Source organism: Carya illinoinensis, chromosome 3 (assembly GCF_018687715.1).
Source record: "Carya illinoinensis cultivar Pawnee chromosome 3, C.illinoinensisPawnee_v1, whole genome shotgun sequence".
Taxonomy (NCBI): domain Eukaryota; kingdom Viridiplantae; phylum Streptophyta; class Magnoliopsida; order Fagales; family Juglandaceae; genus Carya; species Carya illinoinensis.
The window spans coordinates 25,027,570-25,039,664 of NC_056754.1; the positions used below are offsets into that span (position 1 = coordinate 25,027,570).

Here is a 12,095-nt window from a genome sequence, read left to right on the forward strand (position 1 = left end):
GTTTACACAGCTGCATCCCACGTCCCATTAATATTATGCATGTAAGGCCTCTCTGTTCCTCTCCAGTGCTTAAAACACATCTATATATATTTAAACCCCTCAGAAAGTAAATTATGCATATGCACATGCACGGTAAAGTGTTTATTATTTATGATAATATTATTGTGATAAGATCAAGATAAATCATATGTTTGGACTTGGTGATATTTTTAAAGTTTAATCACATGAGTATTTGGAGAAATTATGGGAAAATCAAAGTATTTGGGGGAGTAAGATAATTTTTAAGGTTAAGAGAATTATAGGTTATTTTAATATTTCAAGTTTTAATTACAAATTATGTGACATTTAATTAGAAATTGACATAAGTTACATGTCTATTTTAGAGGTAATCGATTTAGCGTTACAAGGTAAGTAACTTGATTATCATTAACTAGTTAGATAGATTATTATTAAAATTAGTTCGTTGGAAGCCAATTTTTATATACCAAACATGTCATGATATTTGCAAACATGTCATTCATCATAAATCATGATCATGTTTAATTCTATATCTTATAGTTATTTATATATTATGTATGTCATGCATTTCACGTTGCATAATACATGAAAGATTTCATAAGATCAAGTGTAAGATAAAGATCAGATTAATAATAGTCATTCAGATGCATGATACTAATACAATTCATTGGTGAATGTGCAAGCCACGAACTCAAGCATTAGTATGCCAGAATGTAACATCCCAATGGAAGGCCAAATACACATGTCTTATATTCTAAAAAGAAAAGTCAATGATATAATTGGAGCCACATCTCTTATAAAGAGCAAAATCTTCTCATTTCCAAATAATGTGAAATCCTATACACCATATACTCTATCCTTATTATATAAGGTATAATAATCTACCCACCTTAAATATCTGACGTACTCATCGAGGAAGTCTGTCATAGATGGCACAGCTAAAGTCCCACATTTCTGATTGGGATAGACTCTAATACCATTTGTAATGTTCTAATGGAAGGCCAAAACTATATAGCTTATACTCTAAAACAACTAGTCAATGATACAATTGGAGTCCCATTAGAACATTTTAAAGAACAAAAACATCTTATTTCCAAGCAGTATATGATATCATACACTACCTACTCTTATCTTATCATATCATGTATCACAATAATACTATCATCGGTTCCCTTTATGACTATAGGATGTGGCATAAGTGCATAAGGTTAAGTGTGTTGACTAGTCAGATAAATCAAATAATTCAAAAGAAGTCATGCATATGATAAGCACAAGTGTAAATGGTCATTATCTTAATTCTCTTAAGCATTAAATATTTTACTAAAACAAATCATATGTTTATTACGTTTATATTGTGATAAATTTCTTACTGAGTTTCTAACTAATTTAGGTTTTATTTTATATTTTTAACTATCCCAGGTGAGCATTTTTATAATGATAAAGAGTTATAAGACAGGACTTGGCCCAAAAAGCCATGCATGACAAAAGCCTAAATCATGTGGGGAGAGCTTTTGCCTTAATGATTATTATATTACAAAGTTTTGAAAAATTTTAAAGAGTGCTTCAGTGAACTTTCTTTTAATTTTTAATAAAGTGTATTTTATTTTAAATTATGGAATCTTTTATGTTTGGCGCTTAGTTAAGAATATGAAAATTCTTAAGTTTAGATCAGTTGTAGCACTATGACCCCCTCAATTTTATAAAAATAACGTCCTTCTTAACTCTCAGAGAATGGGGTGTTACATAAAAAATATTACATAAGAATAATCATTAGAAAAAATGACCGTTGCATAAAAAACGATCACACAAAAAAATAAATATGACCGTTAGATTTAAAAAATAAGATCGTTGGATATGTAAAAACATAACACAAAATAATATTATTTTGATGGTTTGACCCAACTTATAGATAATCTGGACTGATTGCTCCAAATGCAAATAATTGCAATGCAAATAATAAAAATTTTATATGCAGTCACTTTTGTGGATTCCTTTGTGCACTCCAATGATATAATTGGTTATGTATTAAAAAAAATTAATCCAGTCAATCATATCAGTGGAATGCACAGAGCGTACGTAAAAATAACTGTATATAACATTATTCTCCAAACAATAGTGCTAATGGATTCTCCTTCAATAGATATAACAATCTTCAATCACGCGAGTCAAGAAATTATGACACGGAATCATTAATTAGATTCCATTTCCTAATTTGTTTTTGTTTTTTGCACTATAATATGTTTGTTTAAGGATGCTTGTGGTTTCCATTTGTTGCTATTTAACTCATTTTTTTTTTTTAATTTTTTAATGTAACTTGCCCATAAAAAAAATTATTTGTTTTTCTAAGAAAAAAATCATTTTATTTTTTAAGATTTCAAAGCATTTAAACTTTTCAAATAATCCAATGATCAAAATAATAAAACTGAAAATCAGAGTTAAAAAATGGACACAACTGATACGGAAATTTTGATTTGCTAAAAGATGAAACACGGTAATTCGTAATAAAATTTGAACAAATGATCTAAATCACATAGAGAAGACAAGGAGCATTAAAAATTTAACCATAGAGATCGAGTTGAAAATGATCTAAATCACAGAGACTATTCCAATAATTTTCCTCTGTAAAATGTTGAAAACGAGGCCTTGAAACCAAGATCAAACCAAGAAGTTTTTATTTTTCTTGGCAGATTTATTTGAGGCCCCAACTCCAGCAGCATGAGCCAAGCAAGATGGTGGTCTCTGATAAAGTACATCCAACCAGCTTATTTTCGTAGAGCCATGTAGTTCATGTTCATGTTTATGCTTTGCTAATCCTAATTTAATTAACATTAAAAATGGCACACAAGCTATTTTCCTCCGAGTTCATAATCTGAGATGCAGACTGATATTTGACTATGTTATGCCATGGTTCACCAATTATATCTTCTAAAATTATTTCTTGCAGAATTTCTAAATATGTATATCAGTAAAAAAATATATATGAATTCACATCAATCAGAAGGATTCATGGCCATGGTCACGACTCACAAGGATGCAGAATGAAAAACAAAATTGGTTATCAAGAACTATGAAACAATTCGTCAGCACATTTATGCGGTGCACACCTTCTTGTACTAGTTAATAAACAATAGAATGATCGAAGGACCATAAGGATCGAGGACCATCACCACCACTAAATTCCAAGGCTGACAGGAAGACTCTTCTTTGGTAAGAGTTTTGGGTGTGCGAGTGTCTTAGTGTGGAGAGTCACCCGCAGCTTGTTCAGAACCAGATTATCTTCTTGGGTTACCAGGCAGATTAATTTTCTGCACCTTCATCACCATTTCATTTCCTAATGCAAGCCAGTCTCCATTTGATCTTAACTGCCGTTTGACTCCCTCCTTATCATGACTAGTAAGTCTTGGACAACTTCAGACATTGGTGGCCTAAATTCAGGCTCAGACTGCAAAAAATGCTTGAAGTTAGGAAATCAGTTGGATAGGAAAGCAAAATCAATTTAATAGAGAAAATTGGTCATATGTATTAGAAGTTTAGTGCTCCAAGCTTATTCTGTTTTGAGATTTTGAAGCACTTTTCCTTGACCTGAGTGTAACCCACAAGGGATGCTCAGGATCCAGTGGTACCCCGCAGGGAGAATACTTGTAACAGGTCCTAATCAACATCTTAGAAGTCAACAATGAATCAGCTCACCTGAACACACCGCACAATAATGTCTGCAAAGTGTGATAGCGATTTGGCTGGGTATTGACCATTAAGAGCAGGATCAACCATTCTTGATAGTGCATCAATGTCATGAAGCTGGGGGATTGCCCATCTCACCAGAAATTGCTCCCCACGAGTCCGTGACCTGCCCAAAAAGTTTAGGAAAATAAAAATTGCCTGCAAAAAAGAAAGCACATGCAAGCCTTTTTTTAAAAAACTTGGTTCTACCTGTCATAGGACGTCCGACCAGTTAAAAGTTCTAACATAACCACTCCAAAACTGTAAACATCACTCTTCTCGGTATAAGTTCCTGACTCAAATTCTGGAGCTCCATAACCATAAGTTGTTAGCAGACTTCCTGACAGCTGAAAGTAAATTTAGTTTAGACAGTTGTAGTGGCAGCAATGATGACGATAATCCACTAATTGATCTTCAGTCCAAGAATGAATCCGAAAATAAGGTCCCCACAACTTCAAAACTTCAGTTACTGCAATATCTGTAAGCAATAACCCGCAATACATTGGGAGTATGACTTACCTGACTAACAGAGCCTGATGCTATCAATGAAGCCAGACCACAATCAGAGATACGCACCATATAATCGTCATCAAGGAGGACATTGCACGACTTAAAATTTCTGTGTATGACAGGAGGCTGGCATAACTCATGCAAATACCTTCCACACAAGAAAACAAAATAAGTACTTAAAACAGTGCATGCTTCTTTTAAAATATTCATGAATCATGCCAACACAGAAACAAGGATAACTCTTCCCCTCATCTCTATTTCGGCTTGTATGCAGACTAACTTATAAATCAATCTATCTGAAGATCCAAGTACAGCACCAATAAAATTCCTTTTGTGTAGCAATCAGTTGATGTAAAATCAATATATTGCAACACACTTGATCATAACTCTTCTACCCAAGTGATGAACTAAGTTTATGACCTCTTAAATAGATGTGGATCACCCACCTGAAACGGATTCTTGTCCTTCATGATCCCTTCATATTCATTTATTATTTTAGGAAAATTCTATAAACCACACTCACATCTCACTTTCATCCCACTATGATGAGTTGACATTGCCCATCAACCTTTATATTTCTTCTTTGAAAAAATAAAGGATCATCCAAGGGTAATAAAAGTGCCACATTTTACATTGTGTGATGGGAGTGTGGTTTGTAGTTAGCATTACTCATTATTTTATATTTGCTATTAACTCAATATATTTTTGTGCAACATTCAACAAAAGTTAGCTATAACTTTGCATGAGTAATTAATGTTAATTTTCTGAAGTCACCTCACAGTTGATAGTTTTGTGTTTGGCACTACCAGAACACCCCCATTCACTTGAAGACAGACACTGCAAAATTCTGTTACATCTAACCACAATTTGAAGTTATATGCTTGAACCCATTATTAGCTGCGACGTTAACAAGTTGGACCACAAATTTCCATCTCAATCGTTTCTTGACTTACTCTAAAGCTCTTGCTGCTCCAAGTGCCATCCGAATGCGTCTATTCCATGAAAGTCTCTTTTTAAGTTCATCGTCTGAGTGCAGTGCATCCTGCAGTGTCCCATTACTGCAATACTCATAGATCAGAAGCCTTTGGCCATGCTCTACACAGTAACCAATAAGTTCAACAACATTTGTGTGTCGGATTCTATCAATATTGTTGATCAGTTCAAGAAATTCATCATCCTTCTGCTGACTGGAAGCTCTCTTGTCCAATTTCTTGACTGCAAGTAGCTATAAAAAACATCCAAAAAGATCAAATGTATGTATTTAAATTCAATATGCATATACCCCTATAAAGAGAAGCTGAAGTGTCACATTTGTAATATAAGATTGACAGCGTAGGTAGCTCAACATGTTGCAATCCTATTATAAAGGGATTTGACCATCTCCCAGCGTTTTTTTTATACAAACTTGTAAAGACGTGAGCATATTTGTTGGGTATAGAATGTAAATATTACAATAAACTGATATCTAAAAAAGTGAGATATTTTATTATTATGAAAAGAAATGTCCTGAAAAAAGACCCGTAAAAGCATCAAGTAACCAAGAAACAAACGCCTTGCATTGTCCTGCAACTACAATGCCAGAGGCAACTAAGATCATCAAACTATTTTATACTGTGTGACCTTAACAAGCAATTTAAATCACCAGAAGAGCAACTGATGAGATGGTAAATGGAATTAATCAAATGATTTTTTAATGCTCTCATTCTTCCTACACCTTTTACATTCTAATACAATCTCAGCCATATGTTTTGTTTAAAGTTTAGTGAGCAATAAGAATTACTGAAGGTTAAAGGGATAAATTGTCTAGAGAAAAGAGAGAAGGGGAGGGGGGGGGGGGGGGGGGGGGGGGTAATAGGTTTGAGTCTAGTCGACCAAACAATTGCCATAAACTAATTTTTTGATAAGTAATTTCCATAAATTAATTAGATGATAGTTATGAATATTACCTTCCCGTCAGGAAGCTGAGCCCTATATACAGTCCCCAACATCCCTTCTCCTATAAGATTTTCTTGAGAAAAGCTGTTTGTATATTGCTGGAGGGATGCAATCGTGAAAGACTTTGCATGAGTTGGGAGTAATAGAGTTCTGGTGGGAGGCTTCACTGCAGTTACTTCAGCAGGCAATTTTGGCTGCACAATAACCTTCTCAACAGGTGGAGGAGGAGGTGGTGGGGGTGGTGGAGGGGGAGGGGGCATTAAATGTCTGTCAAATACACTCATGTCTATCTCATGGCCATCCCTATGGCCATCCCTCTTTGGTATTGTGCCCATTCTCTGCTCGTTTCTCTCTTTCTCATCTTGTGGTTTTGCAATCACTCCTCTTCTAGTCTCTGTCTGATAATCCTCTTTTGGCTTCACAACTGCCCCCTTTGGAACTGTTCAAATCAGTCATTTATTTAAAAAATTTGAATGAAATGAACAGCATGATAAGGCACCATATGACTTGCAGTAAATTTATTGACAAACTAATAGTAATACTTTAACCTTTCTCAATCTTTGGTTGAAATAAGGATCCATTGTCCCTTGGATCTTGTCTGTCGCCTTCATATGCACCTATTTGATGCCGCCTGGAATGTCCATCCACCTCTTCCCTTCGTCTGCTAAATCGTGGAGCAAGTAGTGCAAGTCCCAATGCCAGAATTACAAGTAAAAACACCCCTGCAATTGATATTCCAACCACTTGTCTTGTGGTTAAAACTTTTTTTGTTTTTCCAGAGTTTGATTCGTCTTTTGCAGATGGTCCATCAGCTTGTTTCGCAGGTGTGCGTTCAGAAGGTGTTCCCTTAAAAAAAGGTGGTGCTGGACCTGCTGGTGGAGGTTTTAATGGGGATGTAGATGGTGGTACTGCAGTAGTTGTAGTATTGAATGGGTTTCCCTGATCTCTGCAAAGAAATTATCAAATATTAGTAAATATGTGTGCAAAGCCGCAAACTAACAGGTCTAAACTAAGTGGAATGCTGCTTCCACTTTTGACAACAACTTATTGAAGAATTCAATCATCGAAACCAGACATAATAAAATACAAGGGAATACAATTCTATAGTGAATGTATCTACATATTAATTAAAACATTCATGGTCCTGAAAATTACTCAGAATGAATAGGAGACAGATTGGCATTGCAGACTTGCTGCATGGAAAAACATGCAAAACAAATATTCGTGAGTCACATCCAATAAGATTTCCAGGCCTGCTTGTTTAAAGGGAGCACACATCAGTCAATTTCTTGGTCAATGAATGCAGAATTCAGTCAAACATATGGCCCAACATCATCTTCCTTTTTTTCCTTTCCTTTCTATCTTTACCCATTCCTAAGTGGTTAAGTCCTCAGAGACTTCACCTGTACAGATGGAGAAAAATCCTCATTTCACAAAAATCCTAAATTGGTGGAATGGAGATTCTTTGGCATATATCTCTTTTCCAACAAATGACATATTTGTTTGTATAACCTCAATGGGTTCATCATATCAACTTTCAAACGAGAAATGTACTCTCCATAAACTAGAAATAAACCAGTTTATTGAGGGCTTGGGGTTCCCACCTGAAATTTGGAATGTTTAGCAACTTCGCAGGTATTGTCCCAAAAAACTGGTTATTCTCAATATTCCTGCTAATTGAGAGGGAAATTGTCACAAGGAATAAAGAAGAACTAAAAGCCAGTGAACATCATAAGGCAGCATTATCCTACAAACTTATGAAAACTCTTTGCGGATTAGAGAATAATATTTATTCTGAAGATTAAAACAAGGTGGAGAACAGTACAAATCTTTCAGAGGCAGATCTTGTAAGACATCAAGGGTCCCAGAAAGCAGATTGTTCTGCAAGTGTCTGGCAACTAAAAAGTAAGCACTATATATAGATATATCAAGGACATCTAAACAACCTTACAATGAAAAATACTCACAGGGTCGTCAAAGAAGACAAACTTTCTAGAGAAGGAGGGAGTTCCCCACTCAAATTGTTGCTGGACAAATCTCTGCAGATGGTGGCCCCATCAACTATAAGTAGCTATAAAAATTAATCTGGACATTAAGAGTTTGCCAAATACAAAATGAGAACCTACAGATTGATCAACCCTGTCAGAGATTGAAAGGCATCTGGTATTTCTCCAGATAAATGATTGTCATTAAGAGACCTGAAAGGCAAAACCAAATAGGCTTATGAGAAATTAGATGAAAATTGGGACAGCTCCTAGTAGGAACCAGTAAAACAAAACAAAACAAAACAAAAAAAAAATTGACGAGGGAAACGATTACATGTCTGTCAGCAGAATTAAAGAGGATAAAGAACTTGGGATGCTTCCGCTAAACTGGTTAGCCGAAAGAAAACTGCCAAGGGTAACAAATATTATATCTTTTACTGAGAAACGCAAAGCAGTATATGCATCCAAGTTTCACAGCAAAATGTTATATAGACATAATATGATCTTTGTAATTTTGATAAAGAATAATATACATACAAGTTTTGCATGGTAGCTGGCAACATGGACGGAATACTACCCCCGATGTGGTTGTTGCTTAGATCTCTGCCAAAAACACAATGGAACAAAAATTAATGACACCATCCCGCAAAGTTTATTGATGACAAAGATGATGACTTAATATCCAAAAACATCCCAAAAGATATGCATCTATATATTTGAATCTGATGACTTAATATCCAAAACCTCCCATATGATATGCATCTATATATTTGAATTTGACTTGTCCTGCCCTTTTTCTTTTTATCAGTAAGAAGAGCATTATTGAAAAATAGGCATAGCCAAATACACGGAACATATACAAGAGCAACACCTATGCATGGGTGTCTAAAGATACAAGAAAATCATGTATTACAATCGACCAATGGAATAAAGTATTAAGAAAAAATGTTCTAAGCTTGTCCATTGTCTGTTCATGATCCTCAAAACTCCGACCATTCCTCTCCATCCATATGCACCACCATAAACAAACCGAAACCATCTTCCACATAGCTACTATTTGAGAGCTACCTTCGATGCCTCTCCAGCTGGCCAGTAAATCAACTACCAATGGAGCCCCACTCTAGCAAATATATCATTCCACAAGCTCATGGCTACATCATAATGCAATAATAGGTGGTCCACGGACTCCCCATTTTTTTACACATATAACACCAATCCAACACAATGATTTGACATTTCCTTGGGTTATCTAAGATGAAAATCTTTCCTAATGGAGCTGTCCATACAAAGAAAGAAGCTTTTATGGGGGCCTTGGTCTTCCATATGGTCTTAAATCTAAACGTCCATGCATAGACAATAAATCAGTCAGCTTGTTAATTGAAACTGATGGAAAATTCAAAACCAGGCATCAAGGCATTAGAACAGTTCAATGAAGAATGAGAAATAAGAACTACAGGTGACATGCTCAGATTTGCATTTATAGGTGAAAGGCATGTTTTACAAGTACTATTTCTCTATGGAAAAATCACTAGACTATATCTGACAGATTTCAAAACTTGAAGCAATTTTTCTACTTCCCATAAAGGACCTGCATATCTATCCCAATCCCTTATGTTGTCCCTCTGTTACCTCTTTTTGTCGGTAACCACACCACCACAAGCATAGTGTGGCCAATCTGGTAGTTACCACCTAAAACAAGACATGGCAAGGGACTCTAATGATGGTGAAAGAAGATATAAATTGGAAGAAAGAGATTGAAGTCTGGCATGCATTCCGGACCATAAAATACCATAATCGCATAAAAGTGTGTGCAGGTGGAATTTGGAGACAGAGACCATAATACTCACATTGTTTTGATAGAAACAAACAGTCCTAAGTTATCACCTAGTTCTCCTCCCAAATTAGCGCCATTAAGAACACTGTAAACCCAAATATCCATATGAGAGCTGACAGGTAGCCGAAACATCAATGGATTTACATTGTCAAGAAAAAGGGTAACCATACATTCTTATTATGTCTGTATTGTTACACACCACGCCTTGCCATGCTTCGCCGCATGGGTCTCCACCAGTAGTAACCCAACCAGGAAGAACAGGGGAGCCCAGTGCAACATATAGGTTATTAATCGCAGCCACTGCTTCAACAGAATTCAAACACGTTAACGCTAGTTCTCATTCACAGACATATTTAGAAGGAAAAAAATGTCTCTGAAAAGAAAAACAGAAAGAAAACACTAATCATGGGGGCAGACACTTCCTCTTCATCATTTTTTTTTTTTTCCATTTTCTTTTCTGATTTGTTTTGTTTTGTACCGTTTCTTTTTTTCTCCCTTTTTTGGAGGTTGTGTTACAGATATTGACAACTCCCCGCCATAAAAGTCCCAATGCCAATGAAGGATTGGCAATACCACAACCGACAAACGCTTGAGCATTACTATTGCTGATACAATGCAAAGAAAGATTTCCTGCTGAAAGTTTTTCAGCAATGTAGATCATCTCCAGAAAACTCACAGAAAAATTGCATAAAGTAAAGGGTTTTGTTTGGTTGCCAGTAAAATCCGGGAAATAAATAAGTGAAGTTAAATTCTGAATCATACTATCTATTATTGAGACTCCGGAAAACACAAAACCTTGACCCAGTTGTGCTAAACAGAACTATTTGGCCAAACTATTGGCGAACGTTTACATTCACAAAACTTGAGGTCGGCACTAATATACTATTTATCTTCGATTCCATTCACTTTGCCGCATCTTATCACAACCAAGCCGACAAATGAATCATAATGCTGAAGCATACCAGGAAAACAAAATCGAGAAAACCCTCACCGTCGCTTGGATTAGTCTCTCCACGCGAAACAGGAGCCGCACAGATCCACAAGAACCACGCTAAAACCACTGCATAGATCTTTAAATAGTCGTACTTCATAGCAGATCTCTTCCCACCCATTGATCCCACTCTCAACCTTGTTACTCAATTCTTTCCTTTCCCGCAGAACCATTCGAAAAAGACATCCTCCAATCTGGAAACCAAACGAAAAAAAAAAAATTGAACTCACAGTCACTGACCTTTTAACTGTCACAAGCAATCCAAATCACCCACAAACCAAAAACAAACGACACCCATAATTCAACACAAACACTTAAAACACATATACAAAGAAAACCACATACGTGTACGTCATATAAACATACAATTAAAAAAACTGATAGAATCTAAAACTAAAAAAGCAGAAAACTTACAAAGAAGCAGGGATTCTGGAAAATGCTGAAGAAAAGCTATAGCATATCAAGCAACTGAGAAAGACAAAAGGCGAGAATTTTTACCAAACAACAAAAAAAATTGGGAAGAGTTTTTAATGGGAATTAAGAAAGAGTTAAGATCAAGTGAATAAAGCAAGTGCAACTAGGGGGGCTTTGAAAGCAAACAGTACATTACACCAAAAAAAATAAAATAAAAGACACATACAAGTTGTATTAAATTTCAGTCTGGAGAACGCAAGGCTTTGGAAAGAGCTGGAAAACAGAAAAGAATGGAAAAGGAGATGTAGAAAGGTACAATGGGAGGTTCTCTGTGAACTCTCAGGAACTACTCCTATCTTTCCTTTGTATTTTGGTCGTTTCCTCGCTTCTCTTATCTCTATTTCACCGAATCTGTCTGCTGAGAGCTGATATTTGTCGTCTGCCAGTGTCAGTATTTTTTAAGAAAAATTAGTAAATATCAAATTTATATAATAAAAAATTTAATTATTTAATAATAAATTTTAAATTTTTTCTGTACTATATTTATACCTATTAAACTAAATTAAAAAGTGTGCGCGCGTGTAGTCGCATCTATATCTTCTCTATAACTTGTAGTAAGTCCTGGGAGAAGAGTGAAATGCATGAGACGCGCTCTGTTGGGGCGTATTCGTAGGAAGGCCTTATCTTT

General features: G+C 35.5%; 1 protein-coding gene across 8 annotated transcripts; it reads right to left on the bottom strand.

The window, feature by feature from the left end:
• Window positions 1-2,952: 2,952 nt before the first annotated feature.
• On the bottom strand, window positions 2,953-11,844 carry LOC122303936 (protein STRUBBELIG-RECEPTOR FAMILY 3-like). Of its 8 annotated transcripts, none has more exons than XM_043115928.1 (18): window positions 11,634-11,815; window positions 11,408-11,461; window positions 10,994-11,187; window positions 10,173-10,302; window positions 10,016-10,087; window positions 8,706-8,771; window positions 8,503-8,574; window positions 8,310-8,381; window positions 8,151-8,222; window positions 8,009-8,074; window positions 7,788-7,853; window positions 6,732-7,129; window positions 6,195-6,607; window positions 5,202-5,473; window positions 4,258-4,396; window positions 3,949-4,085; window positions 3,709-3,865; window positions 2,953-3,460 (listed from the first exon to the last, which is right to left on the bottom strand). In XM_043115928.1, exons 3-18 carry the CDS (start codon window positions 11,112-11,114, stop codon window positions 3,377-3,379), a joined length of 2,337 nt encoding a protein of 778 aa, XP_042971862.1. In that variant the 5' UTR covers window positions 11,115-11,187; window positions 11,408-11,461; window positions 11,634-11,815; the 3' UTR covers window positions 2,953-3,376. The 8 variants fall into 8 exon arrangements, with proteins under 8 accessions (XP_042971862.1, XP_042971859.1, XP_042971861.1 ...); XM_043115925.1 differs by having other exon boundaries at window positions 6,195-6,622; XM_043115927.1 differs by lacking the exon at window positions 11,408-11,461 and having other exon boundaries at window positions 6,195-6,622; window positions 11,724-11,844.
• Window positions 11,845-12,095: the final 251 nt, after the last annotated feature.

Excerpts from the sequence above, each read along its gene's own strand:
- LOC122303936 (XM_043115927.1), bottom strand. The coding sequence starts at position 11,114 with ATGGGTGGGAAGAGATCTGCTATGAAGTACGACTATTTAAAGATCTAT. Across the intron at positions 10,303-10,993 it reads AGAGACTAATCCAAGCGACG|TGGCTGCGATTAATAACCTA; the intron begins GTGAGGGTTTTC and ends CTGTTGAAGCAG. Across the intron at positions 8,575-8,705 it reads CCAGCTACCATGCAAAACTT|TTTTCTTTCGGCTAACCAGT; the intron begins GTATGTATATTA and ends TACCCTTGGCAG.